General features: G+C 36.6%; 1 protein-coding gene and 1 long non-coding RNA gene across 2 annotated transcripts; both read right to left on the reverse strand.

Annotated features, from left to right (window-relative positions):
- Window positions 1–3,335: 3,335 nt before the first annotated feature.
- LOC107835089 (uncharacterized) lies at window positions 3,336–14,272 on the reverse strand. Its single transcript, XR_001660923.1, has 3 exons — window positions 14,172–14,272; window positions 13,941–13,943; window positions 3,336–3,348 (listed from the first exon to the last, which is right to left on the reverse strand). It is a non-coding gene; the product is annotated as an uncharacterized LOC107835089 (long non-coding RNA).
- On the reverse strand, window positions 4,662–10,058 carry LOC103132335 (receptor-type tyrosine-protein phosphatase H-like). Its single transcript, XM_016667330.1, has 8 exons — window positions 9,797–10,058; window positions 9,391–9,648; window positions 7,944–8,201; window positions 7,083–7,340; window positions 5,626–5,883; window positions 5,296–5,301; window positions 5,055–5,134; window positions 4,662–4,969 (listed from the first exon to the last, which is right to left on the reverse strand). The coding sequence occupies exons 1-8, from the start codon at window positions 9,837–9,839 to the stop codon at window positions 4,907–4,909; spliced, it is 1,224 nt and encodes a 407-aa protein (XP_016522816.1). The 5' UTR covers window positions 9,840–10,058; the 3' UTR covers window positions 4,662–4,906.
- Window positions 14,273–15,578: the final 1,306 nt, after the last annotated feature.

Genomic DNA, 15,578 nt, shown 5'->3' on the forward strand with positions numbered 1-15,578 from the left:
CATAGGATGGTGATCCACCTACTGTACCTGTAAATATATAGATGAAATGTAGAATAAGAAAACTAAAAGAAAATAATAATGATCTTTCATATATACATATAAAACCCTCTTACCATTATAGCACAAAAATTGCATTGTCTCCATGCACCCAATGTCATCCCACTGGCCCAGTGAGTTATCACTAGAACCATTAAACTGAACACAATGCTGTTGTCCATAATAATCGTCAGGTTGGCCAGGTTGCCAGTTCCTAAATGAATTTTCTCCAGGACCATAGAAGCTGCTGTCATTTAGGGACCATTTCCAGCTGTTTATTGTGTCATCGTAGAGACCGATCCATGCCTTGCCTGAAAAAATAATAAAAAAAAAAACATGTTTATTATAGTTAGAAGCTTCAGTGACATGTTGACTGTTACATATTGTAAGACTTTCAGTAATAGTGATAAAACAATGCAGGGTTTGTGTTTATACCGTTGTTTTCCTTTTTTCAAGTTAAAAACTCACCTGTATAACTGGAGCTGGTACTTAGAAAATCATTAACATCAGCTGTGCTTTCAATGGTGGCCAGATCAGTGTAGTCCCGTCTGCAGACACTCTGAGCTTCTGTCCATGTAAGTGAAGTGTTCACAAAGTAGTACTGATGGCTTTGGGCGCTAGCAACACTGAGCAGGGCGCCTGAAATAAAACCAATTAAACTTTAACAGCATTGAATTATACAGAAAATGTCAGCAAAAATCATGACTAAAAGCATTTAATTATTACTATTTAGTTATCCTATCCAAATAAGATGTGGATAGCAAGAGTCACTGTCAATTATGACATTCAGGTCTAACTTGTTTGTCCTAAAACCTTTCTAGAATTTGTTTTGATGCAATATCCACAATATGTGTAGTTGAAAAGGATTTATATTTATTTAACTTGGTAAACAGGAACCACAAAGTAACCTTCATAGCTGGTTTGTTCACCTCCAGACCTACAGAGTCAGTGTTCTGGCTCTAATACACCTGAGTGAAATCTTTAATGACCTCCTCAGCAAATACCCCTGGCAAATAATTATTAATATTTTTGCAGATCAGCTTCCCTTGAGGTCATCTTACATCATAGTCCCTACTTTTCTTCAAGTTAACCAAGATTACTGTGATGTTAAAATATTAGAGAAAGCCCAGTAGAGGATGCTTTATAACTAACATTTTTTAAAAAATGTTACAGTTATATGAAGGTAAACCTGTGGATGTATTTTAAACACACTACTTACTTAAGTGACATTTTGGGAAAATGGAAACAAGTCGGTCAAAATCAGAGGAACAGAATGAACAAATCTGATTCAACTGGTAAAATTTCCAGATGCCTGAAAGTGCCGACTTCATCTTCAAGTATCAACATCATTTGAATAGTTAGCCCTTACAGGTTAGGAGGGAAACAAGGTTTGTTTCTTAAAGTAAAACATGATCTGCTGCAAAATGTGGATATTAGCTTCAGAACAAAAGCTAAAGACCTTAAAAAATACTTCACAAAATAGCATTGTGAAGAAGTTTAGTTGGAAATATTACAGCAATAATTCAAAACAAGACACTGTTTAGTCTTGTCTTATGGTAAGCCCAAAAATAGGTTTGAACGAGCAACTCTCAAATAATGGTATGGAAATACATGCAAATTTCTGAATATAATTAGAATTTACAATACTGGTAATTCTAATGGATTAAAAAGTTTAGGATATTTTGAATCAGATTTAAGGTCAAACAGTGAGGAAACAAAGCCCAGTTGTCTGTTTTTGTTAATGTCTGGATTTGGTTTGAGTTAATCCTGGGTAAATATCTCGACCATTAAAGCTGTTTAAGAAAGACAAGACTGAACATGTAGGCAGGAACCTGGTGGGATTTGAAGCTTGGACTTCCTTGCATTCAGGTGAAAGTGCTGATCACATATCCAGAGTTTACCTGAACTTTTTCAACATACAACTGAGTTTTAACTTTTGTTTTACTTTGCCTCTCTGTCTGTTTCCCGTAGTGTAAAAATGACTAAAAGAAAAACAATTATTGAAGCCAGAATAAAATGTGCTTGTTAATTTTTAGCACAGAATTTGATTTCAGCCTTTTTCTTACTTTGCCTCTCTGTCTCAGTTTCCCACTGTACAAAAATGTGTAGACAAAAAAAATACTTTAAGAAGCCAGAATAAGAAAACAGACACAAACCTGTGAGGGCAAACAGGATCAGCCTGAAATCCATCAGTGAAAGCTTGATCATCTTCCCTTGAGATAAATTAAAGTATCCAGATAATATCTTCTAAAGCCAAAATGAATGTATTTCACAAATTATGCATGCTAATAACCTGTGTGCCTGTGTGCCTTGCAAGGCATACATTAACAAAGTATTGAGATGCTCTGCATGTTTAAAGGTATTTCAGGAGGGTGTGCCATTCATGGAAGAGTTGCTTTTAACCCGCCAGCATACGTGACAGGACAAGAATGAAGACGGACATAGTTTTAAAACAAAAGGTGTCACTCATCAAAGCATACATGTTTTGTGTTCAACACCACCAGAGTTCATAGGAATTCACTTTGCATTAAGGTTGTTTAAGGTTGTCTAAAAAGTCATGCAAGCAGGTGGTCAGCAGCACAGGAGATGATACTCTGTTTTATTTTTTTCTGAAGATGTCAGAAGAGTCATAGTCCAGCCATTTGTAGAAATATTCAGATTATGCTGCAGTTTTACAGGTGAATGAGAGACAAACATGAAACTTTGAGCAAAATTGGCAGAATGCTCAAACTTAGGGCTGTGCAGAGACCTTTGGGGGGCAGGGGCTCAAAGTAAAAAAAGGGCACATTGAACAAGATTATAAAACACTGTACAGCAACATAGCAACAACCCATATTAATCAAAAATTTAATTGGATCCTACTATATCATTGTCATCATGTGGGGACAATGCAAAGCAAATGTAGTCTATTTTCCCCAACAGGTTTAATGTTGCTGTTTCTGCTGCTGACAGTCCTGGAGGGCTGAGCTGATCTGAGACTGTAGCTGTTAATCAGACCAGAGGAGAGAAGGTTTCCGCTTATGAAGTTATGAATAAGCAAATTTGCTGCTATTTTACTGCTTAAGCCCTAATAATATTCAGGGGCCCCTAGAAATTGTTTAATTGTAAAACAGACCATAGATCTAAACCTGTAGCAGTCATTTATAGAGAATGATAATGTTATTAAATTGTATGCAATGCATTCAGCAGAGAAAAAAAATGTACATTTAGGATTTAATTCGGAAGGTTACTTTGTAAAAGTTTAAAGAATCATCTTGATAGTTTGATGGTGTGTCATCATGGCTACAATATGGTGTAATCTTTGTGTCTGAGCTGGGTTTGTTCACAAATACATCACAGCAAATAACCAATAATCATAGATTGATCTTAAACTCGGCCAATAAACCTGGTCTCCCTCTCACAGACTTCACTTCATTTTTAAACACTGTTAGTGATGCTGAGGTTCTTAGTAGGAAGGGTTTCGGGAGCGGGGGTGGGGGGTTCTGTCTAAGGCCCCATATTACCTTGGGCCGCTATTGCGAGGACAATTACAAAAATTTAAATAGAAACAGTTTTTCCTGACATCACCATCAGAACTATGTTTTTTTTCACAAACCAGTGTATGAAAAAAATATTCTTGCCCATAATTTGATAGAGGCTCAGATCCGCCCCCCTCCTCCTCACCATGGACCCGTGTCTGAACAAGATGGAGGCTTTGAGAGTCATTATAAGACTGAGGGCAGCCAGACTAGTTTATTTTGCTAAATTATTATATTTAGCTACATATTGTTGCTGAGGGGGCACAAGCAGGCCTCCTGACACACAGGTAAAAAAAATTAAAATAATAAAAAAAAAAACCCTCCAAAAGGGAACTAGGGGCATCAAGGATAAAAGGGGCAGGTGGTCAACCCCCCCACACGTGCCTGCTCAAATTCATGGTGTTGGAACAATTGTATCATCTTGAAGGTAACCAAAATAAATTAGGTGACTATAAATTGTAGGAGAAAGAGAGAATGCCAAACACATTTTCTATCATGAGAAAAAGCGCAAATATCTTGGTGATAATCTAGATTACAGTCTGGAGTGGCGACATCATCATCACTGGGCTCATCTGCCTGTACAAAGCCGGAGTGGCATGTTGAGCATGTTGGAGCATAAATATGTTTTTGGTATTTGGTTTTACACAATAAAGCTCTCTGAAATTTAAGAAAAAAAATGGCACAACTATAGTTGTGCCATTTTTTTTGTGTGTGTTTGACACATCAACAAACACAAAAAGGCATTTTTAAATCAAGCTTTAAATCACCATTGGTTGGGTGAACAAACAAGCTGACAGAGTCAAATCTGTGCAGATTATCTCAGCATAGATCCGAGTTTAGCCAGCATTTCCTTGTTTTTCAACATGGAGTCACACTGCTAAGTTTTACTTCTTTATACTTTTACTTTGTTTTCATTAATGACTTGGGATTTGGATTTTTATTTTTTGTTAGATTTTGCATGCAGCTCTTGGTATTTTGTCCAAGACTACTTTTCCAATAAAAATTAACCACTTCATTGATACCCAAAACTTTATTTAAAGGCAAAAAAAATCACAGAAGAAATGTACACAAATGATTNTACTTTTCCAATAAAAATTAACCACTTCATTGATACCCAAAACTTTATTTAAAGGCAAAAAAAATCACAGAAGAAATGTACACAAATGATTTATGAAAAAACCCCATATAAATCAAATTACTGGTGAACAAAAACAGGTTAAAATATCAAGCAAAAGAAAATCAAATGTGTAAAATGACAACATTCCAGAATTATGAAATAAACCTCATGTTATTTCAGGGAAAGGAAACAACGTTACAGATGAATTATCCAGAATTTGATTCCCCCGCTGATCTTATGGTTTGGAAGAAATGATTTTCAGAGTAATCTGTGGCGGCAGATTATATTTCCTGAGGAGCTGGATTGAAAAACACATATATGAGTGAAAGGTTAAAACAGACACAAATAGACATAAAAAATTTTTTAAATAGATATTAGCTCACCTCTATCAAAGCGTCTTCTAGCTCTGATTCTGACATTGTGATGGGAAGCTTCAACCTCAGATTCATTCCCAAAACATAATCTGTTAACAAAAATTAGACATTTATAATTCACTAACATAATAGAAATCTATTAAATAGAAGATTAATAAAAAAGAATGTGATATTTGTTTTTGAGAAAAATTCAAACTTTAATATTTTTATATGAAAAAATAAAGAAAAAAAATTAAGATTATTTACTCACTTGGCCCTGTTTGTTGGTCGATGAAGTTTCAAGTTTCAAGCAAGTTGGTTTTGTTGACATGAAAAGAAAACAGAAAAACATATTGGGATGATTTAATATTCTTTATTTTTTTGTAATTTCAAAATTAACTTGTCCACAACACACCTAATATTGATCAGAAAGACATAATAATTGCAGGTGTTTCAAAATAAGACTTTGGACAATCTTTTTTAAGTTCTGCAGTAATATTAAAGTAATTAAATCCACTGCAAATTTGAATTTATGTGAAAAATAAGGGAAATCTGTTGGCTTTAACTTATTTGATCTTATCTATTGGATTAAGTATCTTACCAGTAGTTGCAAGTATGCTGACTCCACTGCTTCTGACATTTTCAAACACAGAGAACAGGGTGAATGTGTAGTTTGTACGAGCGGTCAGAGATGTGACTGTGTGTTTCACTGGTCCGTCTCCATCTGGTGCTCTGATGTTTGTCTCTGTGCCGTTAAACTGCAGAACAAAGCTGATGTTGATGCCGACTTTATTCCACTGCAGAGTGATGCTGGTCTCATCTTGTTCCGATACTCTGAAGCCCTCTGGATTTTTAGGTGCTAAAACAAGTGAGGACAAATTTAAATAATGTATTCAAAACATTTATCCTCCAAAAGTTTACATTTATGAACAATATTGTCATGATGATGAAAAAAGTCCCACAATCTTAAGACACAATAATTTTATTAGGAACATTTCCAAGTCAAGTAATGTTATTTGATCAAATTCTAATATAAGAAATCAAATCTGGTAAAGTAAAACAAATGTTTATGTTCAAATGCTGAAGCATAAAATAAAGTTCAAGGATCAGTTTATTTTTGAGTTTTGCTGTTTGAATGAAGATAGTTTGATTGGTCCATTAAATGTGCAACAGATTTAAGTATATTTTGCTTTTTGCAAAATGATATAAATACATAATCATGTAATAAAGACGGACTAAAATGGCCAAATTATGTTTGCATATGAGACTCGTTAGTCTTTTCATATTTGAGTGATGATTGTCTCAAAAATGTGTTAATATGTTTATATTGAACACTGAGTTCCTTTACACTAAAGTTTAAAACACTTATTGTTCAAGTTTCTGCTTGATGTCTGTTTGCTCTCAGCATATATTTCACATTTTAAAAATTTCAATTCTATTAATTTATTTTCTACCCATATACAATTTAGCCTTCTGGCTCATAGTGTTACTTCCTCATTGCACTAGACAATGTAGTCCCACAAAAAATAAGACGGCCCACTAGTGTTTTCATACCTTAGACATTGTGCCCATAAAAATAAGGCATTTATTCACAGCAGCTTGGTTCCATGACTTAATTTAGAAGTGTGTATTTTAAAGCACAACTGTTGGAATTTGCAGAGAAAATGGCATTCTATGCATCTACAAATGTCCTACTTAATCTGTATATTTTCCTACTGTTGTAAAAAACTCATTCTGACAATCAGAAACAGCACACCTTCAATTATTAATAGAAGACAATAAAAACTGTTTGTGGTTTTGTTTTAGCACAGTTGTCCGATTTACACCATTATTACTTTCAGTTAACTCTGGATACATCCTGAAAGGATTGAAAAAGTTCAAAAATATTATTTATCTCAGGGTAAAGTATTGTTTTTCCACTAAATTGAGATTTGAATTCATTTTTAAGTGTGACGTTAGCAAGTTTGAGTCCTTGATGGTTCAACCTGATTTTCAAGAGTTTGGAGGAAAACTTGTTTGCCTGGGTTGTCAATAAATTTATGTACTTTATATTCATACCAGTGACTGCTTCAAGTTGTACTCCACTGCTTCTGATGTTCTCAAACACAGAGTAGAGAGTGAATGTGTATCTGGTTCCAGCAGTGAGAAAAGAGACTGTGTGGATCACTGGTCCATCTCCATCTGGTGCTCTGATGAATGTCTGTATGCCGTTAAACTGGAGAACAAAGCTGGTGCTGTTGTTGATTTTACTCCACTGCAGAGTGATGCTGCTCTCATCTTGATCTGACTGCCTGAAGCTGTCTGCATTTGCTGGAGCTGAGACAAAAACAAAAGTATTTATGTCATGTAAATTCAATAAAATCTTTGTAGCCCTAAAATATTAATTTTACATAAAATGTACGTAGGGTCAAAATAAGTTAATGCAAATTATGTTTCACTTTCAGACAAATATGCAGCACGCAATGTAACTTAAGCAAATTCTAAACAAAGGAAAACAAATCTAATAAAAAATATTAAATATTCAAAATTAAAACAATGCAGGGAATAAAGACCAAGGAGTAGAATGGTTTGAGATCTGCTTCAAGGTAGAAGAGTTATTACATTTAACCAAATTATATGCTTCATTAATATGCATTTATAAACACATATGAAAGAAGGGGGTTTAAAGCCTCTAAACGGTCTAATCAAATGATTAAAATATGTAATTTTCATGCTGCTTTGCCTTTCATATTTTTAGTTTGGATCTGAAATTTAAATGTATAAACACATAACTGAGTTCCTTAAGATTGAAACTATTTGATGCTTTGGATATGAAAGTCAGTGGCACAGAGGATTCTACATACAGCAGAAAGGAAGTGAATCTTAATCCACAAAGTAAATCAAACATTTTGTTTAATGTTAAGCTAACAGTTATCTTACCAGTAGCAACCGTGATGTTTACAGCCCTGCTTCTAACATTCATAAACACATGGTAGAGTATGAATGTATATCTGGTTCCAGCAGTGAGAGATGAAACTGTGTAGTTCACTGGTCCATCTCCATCTGGTGAACTGATGTTTGTCTCTGATCCATTAAACTGGAGAACAAAGCTGGTGCTGTTGTTGATTTTATTCCACTGCAGAGTGATGCTGCTCTCATCTTGATCTGATGTTCTCACAGCTTCTGTGTTTCTAGGAGCTAAAATAGAAGAAGAATTCATTAGTAGGCTGATAACTTTGGTTTACCTAATGGTTTTATTGCTGATTAGAAGATGTATGGCTTTTAACACCTATTCACACATTATGGTAAAAGGCCATTCTTCTTGGTCTTCTCATCACCCTTTAGGGTGCATTTACACTGCAGCCTGAAGTGACTCAATTCCGATTTTTTTGGCAATTCCGATTTTTTTGCCAGGGCCTTTCACAGTGCCAGTAAATGCGACCTGTATGCATTCTGTAGTGTAAACGGGCAAACGACCTGAAAGTGTCCCGCATGTGCAGTAGAGGGCGCAATAGCGTCAGCGTTTTCAGTGTTCTGCCAACTGCCATAAAGAAGAAGTGCTCAGTGTTTGCGGAAGTAAACATGGAGGCTAATGCTGGAGCTTAGCTTACATATTTGAAGTTGTTGTCCAACCGGAGCAGCATATTAACAACTTAATCCTCATGTAGTCCGTCATGGTTGTTGTTTTTCTTCCCACTTGCGTGTATCAGGACGCAGAATTGTGAAATTTGTTGAGAATCAGTGACATTCAGTTCGGATGAAGGCGACCTGAATGTTAGGTCGCATTTGATTCGGATACGTATCGGATATGGGTCACATTCGTAAAAAAATCCGACCTGTGCTGTTCACACTGCCATGAAAAGATCGGATACAGGTCGCATTACGTCAAAAAAATCGGAATTGAGTCACTTCAGGCTGCAGTGTGAACGCACCCTTACATATCTTTTCTTTCAGTAAACTTAAATTATTTTATGTGTGTTGTAGTAATAGTTCTTGAACTGAGGGGATATTTATCATCCATCAATATTAGTCATTCTGAAGCCTCTCCATAGTCCTCAATCAATTTTAAACAGATTATAGTATATCTTTGCTTTAATTTCATAGAAAATAATATTGTAAAGCTTGATCAAGTCTTCCTAAACAATCCATCCATGTCTTGGTTGGATGAACTTCCCTCCATGTGGCAAGTGAATTACTCATAAATCGCATTTCTTTTATTGAGTCAGTGCAGAGATTAGTTCAAATAAATATCATTCCAAACTTTTTAACTAAATATCACCTGCTCATATTAAAATGGCATTGAGGACGTGTGCAACGCTTGGCATTTGTGTAACAGTACAGGTATGTTTGATTCATTTTTACATAGAGGTCATGTTAAAATCCTTACCAGTGACAGCATCAAGTTGTACTCCACTGCTTCTGATGCCCTCAAACACAGAGAAGAGAGTGAATGTGTATCTGGTTCCAGCAGTGAGAGATGAGACTGTGTGAGTTACTGGTCCAAATCCATCTGGTGAACTGATGAATGTCTCTGATCCATTAAACTGGAGAACAAAGCTGGTGCTGTTGTTGATTTTATTCCACTGCAGAGTGATGCTGCTCTCATCTTGATCTGATGCTCTCAAACCTTCGACAATTGTTGGAGCTGAGACAAAAACATAAATGTTTACCTCATGTGACTTCCATAAAAAGTCTTGGTGAGCTAAAGGGTTATTTTTACATAAAATGCTTGAAGTAATATAAAGGAGATGTAGAACAAACATTGTTTAATGTTAAGCTAACAGTTATCTTACCAGTAGCAACCGTGATGTTTACAGCCCTGCTTCTAACATTCATAAACACATGGTAGAGTATGAATGTATATCTGGTTCCAGCAGTGAGAGATGAAACTTTTTAGTTCACTGGTCCATCTCCATCTGGTGAACTGATGTTTGTCTCTGATCCATTAAACTGGAGAACAAAGCTGGTGCTGTTGTTGATTTTATTCCACTGCAGAGTGATGCTGCTCTCGTCTTGTTGTGATTGCCTGAAGTTCTCTACATTTGTAGGAGCTGAGAAAACAAACATAAAGATTCCCCTTATGTCAATTCCATAAAATCGTTGGTGTCCTAAATGTTTATTCGTACATACAGTATAATGTATTTAGTCCCACCAGGCCTCCTACCGGTGGGACGTGCCCGGAACACCTCACCAGGGAGGCTTCCAGGAGGCATCTTGACCAGATGCCCGAGCCACCTCAACTGGCTCCTCTCGACGTGGAGGAGCAGTGGCTCTACTCCGAGTCCCTCCCAGATGAGTAAGCTTCTCACCCCATCTCTGGCCTTTTTCTTTCAGTCATGAGGCAAAGGTCATGACCACAGATTGGGGTAGGAACATAGGTTGACTGGCAAATCGAGAGCTGTGGCTGTCGCTTCACCAAGATGAACAGGCACAGCGCCCGTTTCACTGCAGACCCTGAGCCAATCTCCTGCTCCATTTTTCCCTCATTTGTGAACAAGATCCCAAGATACTTTGGGGAGGACATCCTCCTTGTTTCTGAGAATATACTCTACCCTATTCCGGCTCAAGACCATGACTTCGAATATGGAGACGATAATTCTCAATCCAAAATTCCACCAAGCAAGCAGAGTTTTGTAAGCGAAGATTTTCACTGAGAAGAGACTGTGTGAGCGCAAGGATAAGTTTTGAGTGCAATTACTGCAAGTTTTGAGAAGGCATGAAGTATTGCTTTGAAAATATAAATGTAAGCAAAACTATTAAAAGTTTCGAGAATAAAAGACATGAAATCCTGCTGTCAGACTGAAAGGAAAATTCACCTATAATTAAGTATTTAAACTCGCACTAAAACCTAACCAGAGGTAAGAATTTAAAATTGACCAAAATATTTTTTTGGTCAACAACTGTCCTGTTGTACAGTTATCACTGTACCATAATTAAAAGTGAAATTAACTTAAATATTTAAGGTTAAAAAGTGGATGATTAATTTAATGGTATATTTACCTACCCAATATGTGACATAAGCTTTCTATGTTTTGAGGAGCTTAGAACAGAATTTCACAAACACTTAAAAATGCTCAGATAATCACACAAAAATATAATTTATATTTGATTCCTTGATTACAAATTATTGAAGTGAACATCAGACCTAATCAGTCAAGAAGACTCATCTGATTCAATGCGTGATTCTTCTTGTGATATTTATATCGATTTTGCCACAGTATCCACTTATTTACCAAACTGCCTGCAACTTTTTAATACCAATTCAAGTGTTCTGGACTCATTGGAAGATTAATTTGAATGTCAACAAAAGGAAGATTAATGTACAAGAGATACAAATTTGAATGTTGAAATGTAACATATCAGAATTCCAATGTTTTACCAGTGACCACAGCAATGCTGACTCCGCTACTTCTGATGCTCTCAAGCACAGAGAAAAGAGTGAATGTGTATCTGGTTCCAGCAGTCAGAGATGACACTGTGTAGTTCACTGGTCCGTCTCCATTTGGTGCACTGATGTTTGTCTCGACGCCGTTAAACTGGAGAACAAAGTTGATATTGTTGTTGATTTTATTCCATTGTAGAGTGATGCTGCTCTCATTTTGTGATGATGGTCTGAAGCCCTGTGCATTTGAAGGAGCTGAGAACATAAAAACAGCAGGGAAAATCATCAGAAAGGACAAAAATATTTTTGCCATTTGATAACTTCTAATCTGATGTCAAAACCTACTAAAATTAACTTATTAAAATTAGAAGATATTACAATAAACAAATATGCCCTAGAGAAGAATTTAAAAATATCTTATTAGTCTGGAATTAAATACAATTTGCAAAGTTATTAACTGTATGTTTAAAAACTGTTTGGTTAAGAGAAAAAGTTTCATAGTCCCTTTGCCACAGACAATCCCTCATGAAGTATTTAAACTGACACTAAAACCTAACCAGATGGGAAAATATAAACTGATGACTTAGATTTTTATTTGCCAACAATTGTGTTTTTTGTACAGTTTATGTCACACAGTGGAAATTTGTTTTTATTGTTAAAATGTGATTTTTGTAAAAATGTAATTTTGTGTATGATTTCCGTATTGATTTTGTTGCTGCGTGTTATTTTTATATTGTTTTGATCCTCTGCGGACTCCTCGTAAAGGACAAAATAGCTGACGCTCGTCACCTGTGCAGTTATGGGTGTCCCTGCAGGTAGCCAATCAGCAGCCTTTAAAGACCTGTCAGAAACTGACGGAAAACCTAAAAGGCGGAGGCATCAGATTTTAGGAAGGAGGTCCAAGGAGTCTAGGAGTTCGAGGGAGCAGGTGGCAGCAGATGGCAGCCAGGTGTTGCAGAAGGAAAGGCCCCGCGATCGTAAGGGGAAGGCAGCGGTCTGGATCATGCCCGCAGCAGAAACGGTGATCAGTGGAAAACAACGAGATGGATTGACAGTGGGGCAGAGAGGGAACTCTGCCTGCATCTGTGAGTACCGTTTTCCACCGACGTCTGCAGGGGCAGCCTCTTTGGGAGGATCGCGGAGGAGATCACTTGTTTTATGAGCAGCACTTCCGGGCCGTGGTTGTTTTCAGGGCTAGACCACAGCAGAATCTAGAGGCGAGTGAGGCGCAAGGCGTAGCAGAGAAAATATTGTGACGGTTGTAGGTGCCGAACAAAAGGGTTCCTCTTCCTGGGTCTGACTACCTGGATAACAGCTTTTTAAGAGTCTTTAGCAAAAGACTAAAAGACTCATTTATCTGAACCTGGGAGATATTTAAACCATTTTTTTGTAAAGACTTTAACAACAGAAATTATCCCTTTGTTGCCCGCTGGGAATGAAATTGATAAAATCTAACTGGTCTGTTTCCCTGTTTCAACAAGGGGGAACCAAGTTCACTGGTTCCCCCTTGTTGTCAGTGAACTTGTTGGTGTGACAGTAGACCATGTTAGCCTACATTTGCACTCCACCATAATATAATTAAAAATGAAATAAACAATAAAAAGACACTGAACACATATGTGTCAATATCTGACTGACGCATGTAATAAGCTATCTGCAGGGGTGGAAGTAATTTAACATTTTTGCCGGTACTATGACAAAAATCATCAGTGGCCGATTATGCAGGCCTAAACAAATATTTTACTGTAATTTAGGAGACTTGTATGGATAACACAGAAAGTAGAAGCGCTTTACAATGTGGGGGGGAGAAAAAAAAATATATGTGTGTGTGTGTTCTACTGTATGAGGTAGAAAGTAACTTACACTTATTGCTGTAATTACAATTTGACTAATTTGTCTTTTAAGATTACAAAACCTTAAGTTTTATTTGAGTAAAAATAAAACATAAGAAAACAACTCGGTATGATGAAAAAAGCTCTTTATAGACAGAAAGTTCTGTTTTAAACAGCCCATTGTTAGATTTATTCTGACTCAAAGTACAGCTGGTCTGTTCTGAATGATTGCCTTATTGCAGCTGTTCTATGCAGTACCGGACCGTACCAGCCTACTTTCAGCCCTGGCTATTCCTTTTGGGGAGGTTAGAACAGGATTTCACAAACACTTAAAAAATTATTTGACTTGCATTCAGAAAAATGTAGGTCAAATAATTTTTTCACCTACACTAAAACCTAACCAGAGGTAAGAATTTAAAATTGACCAAAATATTTATTTTTTTTGCCAACAACTGTCCTGTTGTACAGATACCACAAAAGGATAACTTGTTGTGATAACAGTCATCACAACAGTGATTTAAAATCAAAGAATTTTAAATCCTTTTAAATCCCTCGATTTAAAATCAAAGGATTTTAAATCGAGGGATATTTGTCCCTTGATTTAAAATTGTTTAAGTGACTATGTGCTAAGATGACTCAACTGACTCTATATATGATTCTTCATGTGATATCTTGATATTTTTCTCATTATATTTATTGTCTGGTTTTATCCATTTACCAGACTGCCTGAATGTTTTTAAATACCAATTTATTACTCCTTTGCATCTCAACAGAAGTCGGATTAATTTATTAAAGATAAAAAGTTGAATGTTGAAATATTATATATTAGAATTCAGATATCTTACCAGTCACTGCAGCAATGCTGACTCCACTGCTTCTGACGTTTTCAAACAGAGAGAAGAGAGTGAATGTGTATCTGGTTCCAGCAGTGAGAAAAGAGACTGTGTAGTTCACTGGTCCGTCTCCATCTGGTGCTCTGATGTTTGTCTCTGTGCTGTTAAACTGGAGAACAAAGCTGGTGCTGTTGTTGATTTTATTCCACTGCAGGGTGATGCTGCTCTCATCTTCTTTTGACTTTAATCCGTCTGCATTTTGAGGAGCTGATGTATATATATAAAAAAGAACAACAAATGATTCAATTCAGATTTTTGCAGTTTGGTTATTTGTATATCTATGAGTAGCTAGCATCTTACGTGTAGCTCAGACAATAACTATCTCCAGGTCAATTAGACAGCTACTTGGAGCAAGAGAATTTATGATAACACTTAATACTTTTTGTTGATCTTTCCATCGCAACTTTTCGTCTTACATCATGTTTCCGACGATCTGTATATTCCTTTTAGATATTTGAGAGTATGTCCTGGGGGTTTTCTCCCATTAGTATCTCATCTAAATGATCCAAACATAGTGACCCAGACCACCTAAATTGACTGCTTTTGAAGCAGTGATGTTGCTCTGAGCTCCACCCAGATGATGGAAAAAATTCCATCATCCATGGGGCAACCTGATAAATGATGGAAGAAAAATATTTTGCAATCATCATCTATATCTCACAGGTAGGTTGGAGAGATTGAATATTTATTCTAAACTACTCATGGAAGAAGCAATGAGCTCTGATTGCCCAGGGTACTGGTAAAAAAAAGAGCTTCCTCAAATGTAACAATGGTCTTTATGACTAAACTTTAGTTTCAGTAGACCACAGGACATGCCTCCAAAACTGAATGTCTCTGTCACTGTGTGCATTTGTCTATTTTTCTTTTGAAGTAAAGTCTTCTTTCTGAGTGACCTTTCAGCCCATTGTAAGTTTCAACAGTGAAATGTACCGGACATGTTTCACTGTGGATCATGACAATGTCTTACCAGCTTCAGCAGGATCTTCATAAGATATTTGGCTTTTGTTCTTAGGTCAACTTAAAGATTTTAGACAAAAATACATTCATCTCTGGGACAAAAGCCGGCTCCTCCCAGAGCGGTAGGATGACTGGACATTCCCATAAGGTCTGTACATGCACATTATTGTTTCAACAACATGAATGTGGCAGCTTCAATCCGTGCTGCGAGCTGGAGTTACATGGATGGTCCACTGGCCCACTAACTCAGCAGCCCACCCTAGGAGCCCCCAATAGTCTTGGATGTCAGTTCGACCCTGCTTTTGGGACATCTTGATCTATTTAATTGTGGCATTGGTGGCTTTATGCTGTGGTATAATATTTTCGGTAATATTTATATGTCACAGTACTATTTCTTTATGTCAGACTATCTGATTCTGACTCTCAGCGGCGACTCAGGCTGCTTGTAGGGAACCAGGCATTAAGTCTAGCATTGGGGCAGCCTGATAAAATTAAAATAAGAAGTTTTCTC

The sequence above is a fragment of the Poecilia formosa genome, unplaced genomic scaffold, assembly GCF_000485575.1.
Source record: "Poecilia formosa unplaced genomic scaffold, Poecilia_formosa-5.1.2 Scaffold1002, whole genome shotgun sequence".
NCBI lineage: Eukaryota > Metazoa > Chordata > Actinopteri > Cyprinodontiformes > Poeciliidae > Poecilia > Poecilia formosa.